This window comes from Lepidothrix coronata, unplaced genomic scaffold (assembly GCF_001604755.1).
Source record: "Lepidothrix coronata isolate B3197 unplaced genomic scaffold, Lepidothrix_coronata-1.0 Scaffold13, whole genome shotgun sequence".
NCBI classification, from domain to species: Eukaryota; Metazoa; Chordata; class Aves; order Passeriformes; family Pipridae; genus Lepidothrix; species Lepidothrix coronata.
In genome coordinates, this window is record NW_016690193.1 from 8,218,176 (window position 1) to 8,236,415 (window position 18,240).

General features: G+C 36.8%; 1 protein-coding gene across 3 annotated transcripts in view; it reads left to right on the forward strand.

Annotated features, from left to right (window-relative positions):
• Positions 1–18,240, forward strand: part of KLHL2 (kelch like family member 2) — a 58,478-nt gene that overhangs the window by 33,999 nt on the left and 6,239 nt on the right. For all 3 annotated transcript variants that reach the window (XM_017805827.1, XM_017805828.1, XM_017805829.1), the window contains 8 exons: positions 2,269–2,431; positions 11,539–11,648; positions 13,053–13,169; positions 14,155–14,304; positions 15,165–15,282; positions 15,921–16,118; positions 16,842–16,943; positions 17,876–18,004. In XM_017805827.1, the coding sequence (XP_017661316.1) occupies positions 2,269–2,431; positions 11,539–11,648; positions 13,053–13,169; positions 14,155–14,304; positions 15,165–15,282; positions 15,921–16,118; positions 16,842–16,943; positions 17,876–18,004 (1,087 nt within the window). The remainder of the gene's footprint in view (positions 1–2,268; positions 2,432–11,538; positions 11,649–13,052; positions 13,170–14,154; positions 14,305–15,164; positions 15,283–15,920; positions 16,119–16,841; positions 16,944–17,875; positions 18,005–18,240) is intronic.

The following is an 18,240-nucleotide window of genomic DNA, read 5'->3' on the forward strand; positions in this document are numbered from 1 at the left end:
TAATGGTTGATATTCAAAGCAAACTCTTGTTATATGTATGATCCTTCCTTTTTGCTGTCTGTATTGATTGCCAAATGTGTAAAAAAAGTGATACTATATAATTAGGGTTTAACATCTTGAGGAACAGAAAGATTGTTTTCAAGCAGGCTTCATATATGGCACACTCAAGGGAGAGGAATGGCCATAAATAGTTGAAGTGGGACCAAAAAATTAAGTTTAAAGCAGGCATTAACTCTACAAGGTTGTATCACCCGAAGTTCTTTTTGTTTTAGTTTTGGGTCATAGTTTTTAGTTTTATTAAAAAAAATAATTCTAAAGATTAAACAGTAATTTGTTAGAAGCCAAGTAGATGGATGCTTACAGAGGTGATGACAAATATTTGATTCTACAGACAGTTACTAAGATTAAAATTTCTTTCAAAGAGCAATAAAATAGAAGTATATTCTGCAGCTTTTATGCAGTAAATGTTAGACAGGTTTCTAAATTGGTTTATTCTGTTCTTCCAACTCTCTTTTTATTTTTCCAGTTTTCTTGTTTGAGTCTCTTTAATTCTATGCAAGTACTGGTTTAAATGAAAAGCAAACATTAGCAAGGGTACTGCAGCCAGTGTCTTTGGTGTGTTTTTTGCTTGCTTGTTATTGATGCAGCCCTAGAGTATGTTTTCTCCATATGGAGGTGTACAGTTGAAAGATGTCCATGTTAAAATCTTCACAGAATCATAGAAGCATGGAATGATGTGGGTTGGAAGGGTCCTTAAAGATCATCTAGTTCCAACCTGTCTGCCATGAGCAAGGGACACTTTTCACTAGACCAGGTTGCTCAAAACTCCAGCCAGCCAGGCCTTCAGCACCTCCAGGGATAGGGCATCCACAGCTTCTCTGGGCAACCTGTTCCAGTGCCTCACCACTCTCACAGTAAAAAATTTCTTCCTAATATCTAATGTAAACCTACCCTCTTCTAGTTTGAAGCCATTCCCCTTTGTCCTGTCACTACATGCTCTTGTAAATAGTCTCTCTCCATCTTTTTTGTAGGCCCCCTTCAGGTACTGGAAGACCACAATTAGATCGCCCTGAAGCCTTCCCTTTTCCAGGCTGAACAATCCCAATTCTCTCAGCCTTTCCTCATAGGACAGTTGCTCCGCTCCTCTTATCATTTTGGGGTGGCCCTTCTCTGGACTCGCTCCAACAGGTCCATGTCCTTCCTGTGCTGGGGACCCAAGAGCTGGATGCAGTTTTCCGGGGGGGAGTAGACGGACAGAATCCCCTCCCTTGACCCACTGGGCCACACTGCTTTTGATGCAGCCCAGACTATGGTTGGCTTTCTGGGCTACAAGTGCACATTGCCGGCTCCTGTCCAATTGTCTTCTGTCACCAAAGATGCAAACTAACATTCCACACTTGAATGTTCTAAAATAGAAGTCTCACTAAAATAACTGTCAAAGGCACAGAAAATTGTGAAGAAGAAATTGAAGACAGCGATATAGGATTTTGCTCAAAGGCATTATTATGGTTCACCTAAATCTCATGTTTAAGTATTAGTGGACAAATAAAGTGTACGTTATAAAGTTTTTAAAATTCTTCTTTACTTTCTGCTTACTTTGTGAAAGTTGACGAACAAATATCTGTATCAATAATTCCTTATTGATACAGATTTTTAATGAGTTATAGAATATTTTATATGATCAGATTTTTAAATTCCTGAATTATCATTCTTCCAAGAAGGTCAAAGACTTCTTTGGAAGCTTAATTCTGTCCTTATTGGAACCAGTCACATAATTATATACAATACACATAATTTCTGATGCTAACAAAAAAAAGGTACAATGTCCAGTGTTTACATGCAAACAAGATTTTTGTATTCTATCGTGGTCTAGAAAACTTTGATTTAAAGAAATATCTAATGCTGAAGGCTTGGAAATGAGATGTAATTATGGAGTGTTGGGAACAGTAAGAAGGGAGCTTGTGAATGAATATTGGAAAGAGTTTACATGAAGTATGAGAATTATAGTCTTTGGAATGATTTCTTCAGTGAACGCAATGGTAGAGATGTTGCTTGTTATTTGAAATCTTAAATGGTATTTGTAGAGAGGTAAAATCATGCTAATGTTGTGTTTTAACTTTTTTAGTTGCATAATGCTGAAATCTTCCTCTTTGTTTTAGTCTTAATTTTTTAATTGTTTATTTTGTTTTCCTTATTAATATTGAGAATACTCTTGTAAATGCTCGGAATTGAATTGGAACATTAACCACCTGTTGCTTCTTCTTACAGGTACTGCTCCCAGCAGCTGGTCTCTTGCAACTGCAGGATGTGAAAAGGACTTGCTGTGAATTTTTGGAATCCCAGCTTCATCCTATCAACTGCCTGGGGATTCGTGCTTTTGCTGACATGCATGCATGCACAGATCTATTGAACAAGGCCAACACATACGCAGGCAAGTTACCATTAGTGTAGTATAGAGCTTGATATCTGTATGTGTGGGTACCCACACACATGGATTCCATGCCCACCCCATCCAGAGGGGTGTATTTCATCTCTTTCTCTCTACTACTTTTATGCTTGGTACTAACCTTCTCTTTCCTCTGCAACCAAGCCACCTTCCATTTCTGTCACATTCCTCCAGAAAGCACTTTCTTTGTCTATGCTTACCTTATTGTCATCGGATTCTTGGAATACTGCTAGCCCATACGACAAGCTGCCAGCTCAACTCCTACTGTGTTTTTGCTATATCTGTATGGTGGATTTTAAAGCAATGTACACTCTGTTCTTACTCTTACTGTGCATAGTCAGGGTGCACAGTCGGGTCCAGTCTCTGCACTGCCTTCCTTAATCCCTAGCACTGTCAGGCTTAGTACAAGAGCAATACAAAAAAAGAGAATTAAAACTGAAATGTCCTGATAAGGCTATAGAAAAAAATAAATATGTGATTGCATTACTTTTCATAACTTTTCTAAAATATACAGCGACCAATTAGCATCATTAACAATTACTACAGAGTTAAAATTTAATATTTTCCTGAAATAGAGCACTAACTGCTTCAACTCATATGTCTGGGTCCAAATAATAGGCTTGTTATTGCCTTAAGTAAATTTAAATGTCGTAACCAGAAGGATCTTGATGAATGCTTTCAGTTGTCTTCATTTCTAGAAAATCTGTTTTCTGATATAGATTATTTTTTTTTTTAACTCCCAGAAGATTATATTGTTTCTACGAAGAATGGATGTTTCAGGCAAAAACAGATATGCAGCAAACTCATATGATTAGGTATCTGTCAACAGAATCTGTGTTTGCTGTCTTAAGTGTGCAACGGGGGTATCCACATCAGCCATACTCAGAAGTTTTCAGTCTAGTGAAATTTTAGTCAAATTATTGATGTATCAATTAAAAAAAATTGAAAAGGTTTTCAGATTGCTTTTGGATGTACTAGTTTTTGTAATGCATACAATTACTCAAGAAGTTGTGATGTGTATGTGACTGACTTTGTGATATTGGTATTTGGAGTATTATGCAAAACATTTCAATTAAATCGTTTCATCTTTGAATAATACAATATCAAATTCAAAAAGCTATTATATTTTTATGTTTTGTGCAATAGGAAGCAAGACATACATTTATTAACGACAGTTAATATTTAATGTTTTAGGGAACCCATTTTTTCCAACTTTTTTTCTGACTTCTGGGTCTCAGTTACTTCTAAACCAAACTAAACCAAACCTCTAAACTACTTCAGTTACTTCTAAACAATCATTGTTCAGTTTAGTAGTTGAACCTAATATTTTGCACAGATTACTTTCTAGAAATATAAATTCTAAGGCCCTGGCAAGACCTTGAGTGCAGTATTGGTTAAATGTGTTTTGAGAGCACAGGAACTGTGTCCAGCTGGTAACTCTCCCTCCCTGGGTCATTTTGTTCAGGCATCCTTTGCTGTGCTCAGGGAGACTCTGCAAGCAGGATATAGGCAAGTGAAAAGAAGAGGGAAGTTATTTGTCGGTCCCAGTTGGGACATGTAAGCTACTAGGCTGAGCACCAGTACTCTGGTAAAAGCATCACGGGAGTAAGGGTTGGCCTTCATTTCTCCTTCTAACTGGCTGATCATCAGTCTTGCTGAATTTCTGTCTGCTGACTCCCTGATTTTCTTCTATACAATTCTGTACCTTTTGGGTCAATGTTTTTCCTCTTGAATTTTCAGGCTACTTACTGCCTGTATCTCAGCCATCATAGCTCATTTTCTCCCTGTTCTTATCTCAAATGTCTCTTTGTGCTTTGTCAAAGCTTTCTTAAAACTGAAAAAAAATTTCTCAAAAGTCTGAGACAAAGATGTGTGGCTGTGCCATTTCAGAATTAGGCCTTGTGTCACAGGCAGCCTAACTCCTAGAGTTTTGATATTAAGGCTCCAGAAACAAGAGTGAGTATAGAAAAGGATTATTAGATTGGAAAAAGCAGTGGAAAATATTTCCCTGTGTCATGGTTTGAGAACTCCAAAATCCAATTCTCAGGTTCAAGCCCCCTTCCCACATCTCAACCTAGTGTGAGATGGATTTCCAGACACCACATGAAACTCAGAATGAGGAAAGGGGTTATATATTACAATGACTGTACAAAATAAGTACTACAACACATTACATACAATCTATTTCTACCATAAAAGTATTTACAATGGATCAAATCTCTTCTCCCCTCCAAATAAAAGTCCAGGAGGGAAGAAGGAAAGATCCTTTCCACTTTCAGAGCAGCATTCTCTTCAGAGTAGCAGTCTATCTCTCTCTCTTCCATGCAGCAGCTGTAGCTGGATCTCTGCCAGTACACACAAGGGGGTATCCAAGCCCCTCGGCCCGTGGTCTCCAAGCGAGGGTCTTCTCTTCTGTGGGCTGCGTTTCCCAGGACAAGGGCGCTTCACCACATCATATCACGAAGCACAGGGGTCTTCGTGATGGTCCTTATTTTCAGGGGATTCAAGTTCCCTACAGAGCTCTTGGGCTCTGATCTCAGGCTGCTAGCTTAGCTTAGCAGCAGCGGCGAGAGGGGGCCAAGGTCACCCTCTCTGCATTCTTTCTCTGTCCTGGTCCAGCTTTCCAGGACACTTTGAGCTTCTCCGCTCCTCTCTGTAGTGCTGCTGCACTTCACCCCTCCTTTCTAGGAGGGGTCTCCAAAGGAGTTTGGGGTTTTTTTGTTTCAGTTCTTACCCAAACACACTCTCTCTTTGTAGAGCTTAGTCTGCTCTCTCTGCTGTTGGCTCTCGTTCTCTTCAGACAACTCTGTGTCTCTCTTGCTCGGCTGCATGTTTGTTTCTGCTGCTTCTCCCTTATCTCTTGGCTCTCAGCCACAGTATCTGGACGCTGCTCCTGCTGCTGCTCTGTCTCTGCTCACTCACGGAGGAGAAAACTTCTTTAGCTTTCAGCCACAGGTACTTAGCCCAGCATTACACTGTTCCAAGTCCCTGCAGCCCCCCTGCCGGGGGCTGGGAGGGGCCCAGCCCCCAGTGGGGCTGCTGCTGCTTCTCCTCGCAGCTCTACAACATGGCCACTTCTTCTACAACAACTACAACTACCTTCTCTTCCGTTCTGCTTGTGTTATGTTTATATTTTGCAAAAGCGCTCATTGGTTCAAACTTCCAAGGCGGTCACCACCCCCCGGGGATTTACCATTTTATAACTTCAGGGGGAAAACTGTTTTCCCCCCACCACACCCTGCTAGAGAAAATGAAAAGCATTTTGATTTTTAACTTCTCCCAGTTTTTATTTTGTTACACTTGCTATTTTATATTTAGAAAAAAGAGGCAGGGAGATAGTTCTGCTAATAGACAGTGATAGCATAAAAACAAATGGATGCCAATGGATCAGAAGTTATTAGAAAAGTGAAACTCTGGAACTTCCTTCCAGTGGGAGTAAAAACTCAACTTTCATTAAAATCGAAGCTTCATAACCCTATGGTGGGATTGGTCCTTCTGTAGCAGAGTGCAAGATTTCTAGGAGAGTCATTTACATGCATCTGTGATGTCTATGGAGAGATCTGAAAATAGTGGACAATTGATACAGGTTACTTGGAATGAGCTTCTGTTGCAATTAAACTTTAAGAAGCTACTTGTTCTCATGATGGTCCAGAGAGTAATCCTGCTCTGGGTCTTGTTGCGCCTTGCACACTCAGGGACTGCGTACAGCTGAGGCCTTTCATCCTTCTTGTTTCAGGATTCCTAGGAAGAGGATGTGGCATGAGCATTGCTAGTCTGCTCTCAGTTTTAGCCTGGCATATGTCTTACATAGTCTTAAAGGATGTTCACAAAGTAAAAACTTTTCATGAGAAAGTGGTGCATTATATAATTGTAATGTTATGTACAACCTGAAAATAAATTGGTAAAGCCTTCTAATGAAGAGGGGTATGCCATCTTGGACTAAAAAGACCCTTGCTCTGTGCTTATATCCTGACATATTTGTTAGTTATAACCAAAGAATAATAATGTATTTCCCTCACTGCATAGAGCTTTGGAAACATTGGATTACGTGTGGAAAAGGTGTCTTTTGAGGCTTGACATAGCTAGCCTTGTTGGCTTTTAGAATTGTGCTGAGATATTGAAGATACTTTTGTTAGGAAATCTTATCATATGCTTTAATGCAGGGATTGCTGCTTTGTGTTTAACAAAGCAGAAAAGTTTGTGGGATAACAGTTTTCTTGATTCTGGTGCTCTAAGACTAAAATTTTGACCCTGACAAGACTTGGAAGCATGTCTTCTGTAGACTGTTCTTGTGTACATCCGTATGCATGAGATTGAAAGGATGTAGTTGTCAGAATCTTTCTTATGATTCTATTCTGAGTAGCAACGTCTGTTGCTATGCTGCTGTTGCCTTGGCTTCTATGAGTTTCATGGTGTTCTAAAAACCAGTTATTTAAGCATAAAATTGACAAGTAAATCACATTTTTTAAAAGAATTTGATTCTGCAGTGTTTAGCTTCTGCTCGTTCTCCAGCTGGCAGAGCTTGTGTCTATTCCTCTGCAGTAAGGCTGGGGTTCCTGCTTGACCAGTGCCTTAAATTAGGCCATTAGCAAAGACCTTTTTTCCCAAGCCAAAAAAATCACAATGTGACATTGTGAAGTGAAGCAGTGATTTAAAAAAACCTAATTCTTCTTAATGTTTTTGTTTCATCTGCTTGAGAAACTGTTTTTCATCTTTCTTTTAAGTGACCATAAGGCTTAGACCTTTCCAAGCTCCCAGGCTATGCATTGGTCTAAAACAAGAGGTTATCAGTTCAGAAAGAACTGGAAACAGAAAGTGCTGTAATGTTCCAGTGGTTTTGTAGCATTATCACATCAGAAAGGTGCAGATACTCCAGTTAGTTTATTAAAAAATCATCATTTGTTTTGTGAAATAGAAATAATTGGCCTAAACCAGACAAAAGACACTTACGAAACTCAATATGTTTGGTTATGGTATTTTGTTTCACACATGAATACATGTTCAATTACTGTCATGAAAAGATCTAGAGAATGAGGAGGTTTTCCCTTTTTCCAGCTGCAGATTGGCACTGATAAGCTGTGGCCATTTTTTTTCATACTTTTTTTTTTCATTTAATGTGGCTTTGGGAAGATCTCTTCTGATTGCAGGTATACAAATAAGTGAAAAAGCATTTGTGAATTAATCCACAAATGTTCATAGCATAAAATGTCCTATGCAGATTTTAGATATAGCTTTCCTTTGTATGTAATTGAAAACCACAAAGCTAATGTCAATATGTTTATGGACAGCAAGACTATGTGCCTTTTGGATAGAAGAGGTGTCAAGTGTTTTTTGCTGCATGTGCATGTATCACACATAGCTCCAGACTCATAATGAAAAAATACCAAAAAGTGGTACATTTACATCTGCTATTATTTTTCTATGCTCTCCATGCTGGCATTGTTTACTGTACTTTCAAACATTTTGTTACTAGCCCTTTTCCTGTTGTTAAGGGCTTCCTTTTAGTCCTTTCAGTTTGTCCCTGAAACTGAAGTCCCATCCTGCTGGTACAGGGCAGACAAGGACAGATCTTCAGCTATTCAGATAGAAACTGACTCGGTTGCGAAAATGTGAAAATCTGGTTTTCATGTGCAATTGGAACAGATATTTTAGAAATGTCCTAAAATGGAAAGGTTTTTTTAAAGACAGATTTTTAGTTTTGATAATAAAGAAGTAGGTAGGATTCTACTTGCTTAGGAAGTGGGAATCTGGGAGCCAAGCCTCTGCAGCTCCTAAGCCAGCTTGTTTCCAGTCTGCCAGACTTTGGAGCCAGCTGGCTTCAATGTCTGAGTAAAGAGGCAAGAAAGGGGGCAGGATTCCAGTACAAATTTGTCAAAGTTGCATACTGCGTGGAAAATTCTGATTTAGGAAAAAATAATTACTTTATTCTCTCATGGAAACTTTCATCTGGATAGTTCTCTCCTTGCTTCATCTAGGAGATGGTCATTAAAAAAGAAGTATGTTACCTAACGCAATAAATAAAAAACAAGCTAATTTGAGATTTAACAGGGGACAGATGCGTGAAATATTTAATCATGTCATAAGTTTCATCATGGTTGATGTTAATACCTCCAGATTATCAAAGCTTTCAGGATGTGAGCAATAATATGAGATCATACAAATCCTAACCCAGAAGGCAAAAAAGTCCAATACTATTTTTCTCTCCTCATTATTAGGAAGAGGACCTAAGTGTGATTTTTTGAAATATTAGTACTGAATCATATTATTTTGAAGATGCTGATATCCTTATTGTTGAAAGTATGCAAAAAGTTTGATTTTCGTAAGCATAATTTTTATATATAATAAAACCTTCTGTCTTCAGCATTTGAACAGCATTACATAAATTGCCATTGGCAGAATTAATTGTTTTTGCATTTCCTTGTTCATTTTCTTTTTCCATTTCCTTGTTTTTAATTATTTGAAATAATCTATTTAGCTGTAATTTCAATTGGCTTCTGCCCAAAGGTTATCTATCAATTAGTTACGATGGTTTCCTTGACGACAAGAGATCTGATTCATAAGATTCAAGTTATTTCATCTTATCTCTTTTTTTTGATGACTAAAATATATTTAGGAATCTCCTATTTCTCTTTCTGTAGTTCATTCAGCTGAGAATCTGTAGCTATTGACTGAGTAGTTTGTTTTAATTTCTCCCTTTTTCACTCTTCCTTCTTCTCTTGACTGTGTGCATTGTTTTATACTTTAAGTACAGAGGCTGACATCCAGCAAAACAGTCTTAGTTTTTGTTCAAGTTCTGTCTGTTTTTTTGGATTTTCTTCTATGGTTTTCTCTCTAGAGGAGACAGTCTCACAGTCATTGTATTACTTTGAAAATTCTCAGCTTTTACTCTCCTGGTTTAGAGGCTAAATCTCTTCCTGTTTAGTTCATGACATAAATCTAAAACAACTTTTAAAAAGCAAAGCTTTTATATATGAGTCTATAAAATCAAGTGGGTATTTTTAATTTATGAAGTATATCCTGTCGGATGTGATCCACTGTTGGATCAGATTTCTCAAGGGAAGATGAACAACACTTCAGAACCTCAGATTTGTTTGAGATTTGAATGTGTGTTGCTTCCCCTTTCTGCTTACTTCCTAACTCACCTTCTCAGTACAGTCAGGCCTGTGGTTTGTGTCACTGTCACTTGAAATTTGGAGTTTATGATAAAACTATTTTTTGCAAATTGCTTTTCTCAATTTCTATTTGCCATATGCAAACAGCAAAACCCGTCAGATATTTATTTCAATAAGCATACCTCAGAAAATTCAGCTTAAGAAACTGCATATTTTTTGTCTGAAAAGCAGATATGAAAAGATTTGTAAAGAGTGGAAAAGTGGGTGTTATAAAAATCAATAGTATTTCTCTTCGTCCTTTCTCTCCCGTTGCCTGAAGTACTGCAGAAAATACTACCTGTCCATCATAAGAGAATGCTGCAGAATTAGAGGGACTTGGAGTGATGATGGTTGCATGAATGAAAAGGCTGGTAGGATAAGGGACTGAAAACACAAGGACCATCTACTTTAGAGATGAAGACTAAAAAGGAAATAGAGTAATGGATGATTTTGAATAGACAGGTCCACTTTCCCTATCATATTAGCATTAGTATGGGGATTCAGCATAGGTTGAAATTGAAAACTGAGTAACTGGGTGTTAAATTTATATGCATGGCTTTTTGCCCAGTGTTACTGTGGGATTATTACTATGGGAAAATAATAAAGTCAAAAATTTAACAGTATTCAAGGAGACTAGTCTTTATCTAAGTAAACTCATTGTTTAGTAAAATGTGATTAAGGCAAAATACCATCTTTCTGGCTAGCGATCTCTAATCTTTCATGGTTATAGTGAGACCTTTGTGGGAGGAGGTTTCATTATCATACTTTTCATATAAATTCTTGGACTTCTGTCTGAAGGAATTTGTGCTGCCTATTTCTAGGAACAGCATGCTGAAGTAGATAAAGGGCGAGAATTATACTGAGTTATATTTATCTTTTTATGCTATCTAGATTTTTAGTACAGTGCAAAAAAGCTGTTGTACCCTGCAAAGTTGAACTAAAAAATTAGATTTCTTTAGCTGGAAACATTCAGCATTCTTTAATTTTTTTTTTGACAACCTAAAACTATTTCTCAAGTATGGAGTCTTAACCATAGTAGCACTAGTAGAGTGAGAGAAAAGGTTACAAAATGTGCTTTAGTTTGAATATGTTTGATGGCCTTTTTTACTTATTCTAATTTTGAGTGAATTCTTAAATTCCCAGTAATAGCTGTCCCTTCTGACTTCTATCAAGAATAGCAGAAGGGGAGAAAATAATCTAACTGAATGGAACTACTTTTTAGAGCAACTGAATGGCTTAAAAAGCAATTTTAAGGAAGGGAGGGGGCAACTGAATAATTGAACAACAACCTGATAAAGATATGTTCTGTATTAAAAGAAATTATTTGGTTCTACAGCTGAAAATATTAAATTTTGTCAGTTTTGTTTACTTTAGGTTGAGACTTTAAAAAAAAACTGGGGAAAAATTGCAGACCTTCTACATGTTGTAGAGATTGGGGTATGCAGTATTTTATGACCTAGGAGAAGTTCTGAAAGATGCAGAGGATCCAGACTTGTTTTTTCACACTGCTGTCAAACTGTTAGTTCTAATGAATCAATGTGGAACTATAGGTTTAAAACATGTTTGTCAACAATACACAGAGCATGTTCTTTATCTGGAATCTTTTTTGCTGTATTTGCATGTACAAAGTTAGCAAAATGAGATTCAAGTAATTATCAAGGACAAGTACTGTGATGAAGCAATGCTGAAAATTGCTACAATTCCTACTTTTAGTATAATGTGTTTTAATATTTCAGTTATTTTAAAAAATCTTTAAATATGAAAACTGTTTGTGAGACAAAGCTTTAAATAGAAAAGGTTTTAAGTTAAGGTATTGCTTCTAGCTATGACAAAATAGCATGCATATTGAATCCTTTTCCTCTGTTTTCCCTTGCTGCATTAATGCTTGTTTTGGGATATATGTCACAGTGTACGTTAGCATATTTCTTTTTCTCCAAACAGAACAGCACTTTTCCGATGTTGTACTTAGTGAAGAATACCTCAATCTTGGTGTAGAGCAGGTGTGCAGTCTTATATCCAGTGACAAACTCACAATTGCCTCAGAGGAGAAGGTAAGACCATCTGTATCCAATTATTCTTTTTATCCTTTTGGGTGAGAGAGCAAGCTTACTCATATTGCTCTTGCACACTTCTTTGGATGTGTTCTTTGTTTCCTTAGTGAAATTAGGCATGTATTGTGCTCAAGTTTAAACAAATTTTTCCAAAAGTGTTATCACTCTGATGTTGAAAATCAGTCTCAACTCTTACAAATCCTCAAACTGTATTAACTCATTTTACTCTTTGTTCTTTGAAAAAAAACCAAAAAACAAACTACATTAAACGGAAATTCCTTCTCATCTTCATGCAGAACAAACAGAACACATGCTGAGTCACATACACAGGAGTTTGATTTACCAAGGGATAAATAACTCAAAGTTGGCAGAGCAAGTATATGCCATTTACTAACTTTAACATCAGAAGTCCCACAGAGGTATTAAAACTCTGTATATATATGTGAGCTGTTTAGCCTGACTGAACAAATGTAGGTTGCAAAGGAGATGACTAGGCAGCTTGGTATTACCTAACTTGAGTTTAATGTGTATTAGCTAGATCTCAATCTTTTAAAGACGTTTTTGAAACACTGTGGTCTTCAGCAAACCCAGGTCATCCCTGCAAACCTCTAATGGTTTTCAGGTATTAATTTTGAGCTTTTTTATTCATTTATGATCTATTCGAGATACGTTGGTTTTCCTTTTTCCACGGAGTATGTGGTTGTACCAACGTCTCTGTTCAAATTAGGCTAAATTGTGTTCAAAACCATGTTTGAATACTGATTTGTATGGCTAGGTAGTGTTTCATGTTAAAACCTTTTTGAAACTTTGAATCTAAGAACTATCTGCTTAAAGTGCAACTAGCAAAGTCTTGTTGTTATTCCTGTAATACCCTGAAGGTGCAGTTCTGTCACTTTGATCCATGTGATGCTGCTTTTGTGGAGTATGATTAAGGTTTTAATGTTCTACTGTATGATGTGCTACTGTGCAATGGAATTAAAACTAGGTTTGGGATAACTTCTCCCACTAAGACTCAGTGATGACAAGTCATTTGAATGGTGATGTGGCAGGCCAGTTCTCCAAGAAAGGAAGAAAAGTATGAGGACTGTAATATTGGTGCTGCTGTGTTGTTTGTTTACCTAATTTTACTGGATTTTCAGTGTCAGTGAAGTTACTGTGTGCATTTTGTCGATGTAACACAGCTATCCTTGAAACACCAGTAGAGGAGCAATATAAAAAGAGACTAACTAATGCACCTTTTTAATTTTTTAGTTGATAAATATGGAAATAATGGGAGCTGTAACTGCTCCAACTTTTCTTATGTTACAAATTTTAGTATAAGCAAAACTGGTTTTGGAGGCACACTGATGTTTCATACGTATGAACTTATAAGTAAGGGGATTTGCATTGTTTGTTTTCTGGAAGGTATTTGAAGCAGTGATAGCCTGGGTAAACCATGACAAAGATGTAAGGCAGGAGTTAATGGCACGTCTGATGGAGCACGTTCGGCTGCCTTTGCTTTCTCGGGAATATTTAGTTCAGGTGAGCAAAAAGGAATACTAATTATTCTGCACATGAAAATTTCTGTTCATTGTTTTAATGCCAGATGGATAATTTTAAATTTAAACAGCAGTGTAATGTAGTTTGTTACTGACAGTAAAACTGAACAGACAGCCACTACCACATATGCATGTGCACGTGCATACTGAGCCAGGTGAGGGACTGCCACTTAGAGGATGGCTTATATAAGTAGTTTATCTGTTTGGCTGACTGCATGTCATATCACACTAATGATTTCAACAATGCAATTTGCTGAGATCAGGTTACTTTTCATTTGTAACACAATCTTGTATAAAAGATTTGTTTTCATAAGTGAATTTTCAACTTCAGAATCATATCTATTGTTTAAGTTGATTGGGAATTAATGACAAAGGAAACATTCCTTCACCTGGTTCAGATAAAATACATTTTTTCCAATTTTATAAGCTCATTTTTGATACTTTGGTGTCAGATCAAATATTTAAGATTGAAAATGAGTTCAGTATTACCATTGGTTAGTTGTATGTTGGTAGGTGTTTATTTTAGAAATTCTGTTTTTGTGATACAAATCTCAACTTTGTGTGGGTTGTTTTGGATGAGTTTTGGAGGTTTTTTGCCCTTTGCTTTTGTTGTGTTTTTTAGTGTTGTGGAGTGGCTTACTAGTTTGTTAAATTATTCTCCACTATTTAAAATATTCTGTACTCTCTGTATTTGAAAATTCAAGAAATGTGCCTGGATTGTAAGAAAAGTGCTGTACCTTGCCTAATAATGTTTCTTCCACTTACTAATTGAGAATTAACATCTCCTAATTTAGTTTTTCTTTTTGGGGATTGCATATTGCCAACACATAAATTTGTGTCTAACTGGTTAAATGATAATCTAAACAATTAGATTAATCTGCATTTGTGCTTTAGTACACTTCAGATTGTGATTTGTGTTTTACTTCCTTAACACGCTCAGACCTTGTTAAACTTCTATTAATAAACAGAGAGTTGAAGAAGAAATATTGGTTAAGAACAGCAGTGCTTGTAAAGATTACCTCATTGAAGCTATGAAGTATCACTTGCTACCAACTGAGCAACGAGCATTGATGAAAAGCACTCGAACAAAATTGAGAACACCTGCTAGCCTCCCAAAAGTAAGACTCTTACTTTTCCATGTACTTACTATTTCAAACTCCATTTTAAAAGATTTCATAAGAGCATGACTGTGTCTTGGGGTATTACAGTAAAAATTTTGTACTGAAATCGCTCATCACAAAAATATAAAAAGTAATTAGCTTTACACGCCATGCTACTTATGATATAGGTGTTTTAGTCTCCAACCTACACACAGCACCACCACTACATCCCCTCCTAGAAAACATTTTTTAATAAGTGCTTCAGCATTTGAGAAATATACAATTATGGGGAAATAAGCCTGTTCAAAAAAAACCCAAAACTGAAACAAAACAAAGACTGACAAGCTTCTGAGTTGAGACATCTTTTTCAATTTTTAGCTAAATGTTGCCTTTCATTCATTTTAGGGGAAAACAAAACAAACATTAGAGATTATCTTCTTTCCAGTGAAGTAAAGAAGTTTTCTCATAGTACTGTTGTGACAACTGCAATAATGGAATAGGAGATTCTGTTCAGCAGATGGATGGTCACAGTTCCATTACACATAACAGACATTGAATTCTTATACCTGAGGTCAGAGTAGGATGTGAAGATACAGAAAGGATCTGCCTTGTTTGTGGGAGGTTTCCTTAGATTCAAATTGTTTTTCTACTTCATGTATTGCACCTGAAAACAATCATTATGAATTACATTTGTTTAAAAAAAAAACTCCAAACAATTAGTGTTGCCTGGTTCTCAAGACTCAAATTTCTAATTTAGGAAAACCATCCTCTAATTATTTGTTGTACAGAGGCTCGCTTTATTTTTTTAACACTTTTTTGATCTTTCAGGTGCTCTTATATGTGCAGATAATTAACAATTATTATTATCTCCCTTTTAGTTGATGATGGTAGTTGGAGGACAGGCACCAAAGGCAATTCGAAGTGTTGAATGCTATGATTTTAAAGAAGAACGCTGGCATCAGGTGGCTGAATTGCCTTCCAGAAGATGTAGAGCAGGTTAGCAATGCCTATTTTTTTTGTTGTGGTTGGTAATGCTTCAGAATTTAGGCATCGGTATAAAGCATTGTATGTTCTTTGGAACAGTACCAAAGATATTTTTCTAAGAAGGGCTAAGCCTTGACTTCAGCATTTGAATTACTTGCTAATCTGGAACAATGCAAGTTTGATAAATTGTGCTTAATTTGTGCTTCAGTTTGTAATCTGTAAAATAAACTGCTTTATTGCCTTCATTAGACACAAGGGATAAATAAATTTAAATATTAATGCATTGTAATAATGACTAATTTTACTATTAAAATACCCTGTTATTACTAAATGAAATCAAGAATGTGAAGAAGCAATCAACTGCTATTAAAAACATGAAAATGTGATCTTAAAGCAGCTGAGCTATCTGAGCAAGAAGAATTTCAGCAAATATGGTATTCAGAAGTGTGAGATATTAGTAACAAAAAGTGTCAGAATATCTAGTGCTTAATCTGAAGGAAGTGTGGCTCTAGGAGTCTGTCAAAAGCAGGACAAGTGTATCGAGTACTGTAAATCGTGTCAAGTATCTGCAAACTCAGGACAGTATGCAATAAAATTAATTGACAAAGAGACTAAAACACTCATCTTTCCTCCCCACTTCCCTGCTCTAGGAATGGTGTACATGGGAGGCATGGTTTACGCAGTTGGTGGTTTCAATGGTTCTTTGAGAGTTCGCACAGTGGATTCCTATGATCCAGTGAAGGACCAGTGGACAAGTGTTGCTAACATGCAAGACAGGAGAAGCACACTGGGAGCAGCTGTATTAAATGGCCTTCTTTATGCTGTGGGAGGATTTGATGGGAGTACAGGTATATTTGCCTTATACACTTCTGAATAGTTTTGACTACTCTTAACATAATTGTATCAAATTTGAAGGTCTCTTTCCTGGTAGCTGTGATGAAACCAAGCATGAGGGTAGCCTGGTGTCTTGTGATGTGGAATGCACTTTAGTGGTCACATCCCTCTACCAGAACAGTGGACTGTTTGCTCCCATCTAAGAGTTCAGATTTAATGACTAGTGAATTTTTGACAGGTTCCCATTCAGCATTCCTTCTGTAGTCAGAATCCTTAACTTCTAGAAGATATCAGCAGTTATTTCTGCTTTTTCATGTAGTGTAAATAGGATTATAAACAGCTTTTTCTGACCTGTAGGAAGGCTTTAGACATACACTGTTCATTCTCTTCCCAGATGCATTAAACCATTTGTCCAGAGGTGATCCTTTTGCTTAGTAACTGTTGTAGAAGCATATGTGGGATAAACCATGTGACTTGATTAAAAAGAAAGGAAAAAAATCAGGGAAGAATTTTTCACAGTTCAATAAAAGCTTTTAGTAATTTGTCCATTTTCAAACACCAAGAATATGTTGACTGTAACTGGCTATCTAAAGGACATCATTTGTGCTTTTTGTACAGTAACTAACAGTCCTTAAAATGAAATAATTTGAATTTTCAGATATGAAGACTTTTCTGAAAGCTAGACAGTATGTCGCACCTAGATTTATAGAGAAAATAATGTTGTATTGTGTTCATAGGTTTATCATCAGTCGAAGTTTACAACTTAAAGACTAACGAGTGGTTTCATGTAGCTCCAATGAACACAAGAAGAAGTAGTGTTGGCGTAGGTGTTGTTGGAGGTAAGTTGACAAATTATATTAAAAAGAACAGGTGGGGAAATGCAATCATTTACTCTACTACTTTTTCTTACTATTGAAAACATGCTTTGGATTTATGTTTTTGCTCAACCTTGTAATTTGTTCGTTCAAATGGTAATGAACAATATGTAATCGCTCCAGTTGGGTTTGACCAGTTTTTAGCAAAATAGTTTTAAATTTTTTTTCAGAGCTTCAACAGTGCCTGACACTAACTGAGGAAAAGCTCTCTAAGCATGTGTACTCTCAGTTATGTATGTCAGCAAAGTCAGAGAGCTGAAGTGATGACCTTATCAATTGGTCTTTAGTGATGTAGCACTGTTGTATTGTCAGCTCTGTTATCTGTCTGTGGCTGACTTTGCTGGCTGCATGCTGGGGATGATCCCAAGGACAGTGCCAGGAAAACTGCTGACTTTCCAGTCAGCCTGGATGTCACTTGCACAGTGCAGGCCTGGGCTGGCTCTTGGGTCTTAAAAGTTTTAGGTGTCTGTGTTTTAACTGCATAGGAACCACTGCTGTGTCAAATCTAAAAATGCAGACTGTACAAGTAATTTTTATCTGAATTTTTGATATTTCTAGGAAGCCTATTGGTGAGATGCCAGTATTAAACATACTCGAATTAGCTTGCTTTTGAACAATGCTTAACTAAAAACCTGACGTTTGTATTTCAGCAAGGCAATTTAAAATCTTTTGACTTGCATTGTTCTTGTTAGATACTGGCTGCCTTTTACATCCTAAAAATAAAAGAACTATGGTGTGCTAACTTAAACTGTTTACAGAGTAGAAACTCAGTAACTGACTGGTGACAAATACTGATTAGTAGCTGACTCAGAGAACGAGGACTTCTTCTCTGCCTGTGTACCAATACAGTCTGTGTGCATTAGAAATTTGTCACTTTGTGTTGGTTACCCTCTTAGGTAAACTGTATGCTGTTGGTGGCTACGATGGAGCATCACGTCAGTGCCTTAGTTCAGTAGAATGCTATGATGCTAATACGAATGAGTGGAGCTATGTTGCAGAAATGAGCACTAGACGGAGCGGAGCAGGTGAGTGGACAAGGATCAACTGTCCTTGCAAAACTGAAAATCTGTGGGTTTAAAATGTATCTAAGAATATAAAAGGTAAGCTTTTGTGAATCTAATGGAATGTGCTAGTCCTAAATGGCTGATATAAAGCAGGTTATAAAAACAAAACTGTCCTACAGAGTAAGATTGTCTGTTAATAGTAAATATTTCTCTTTGCTTTTTCATACTTTCATATTCCTCCTCTTTCCATGACTTCT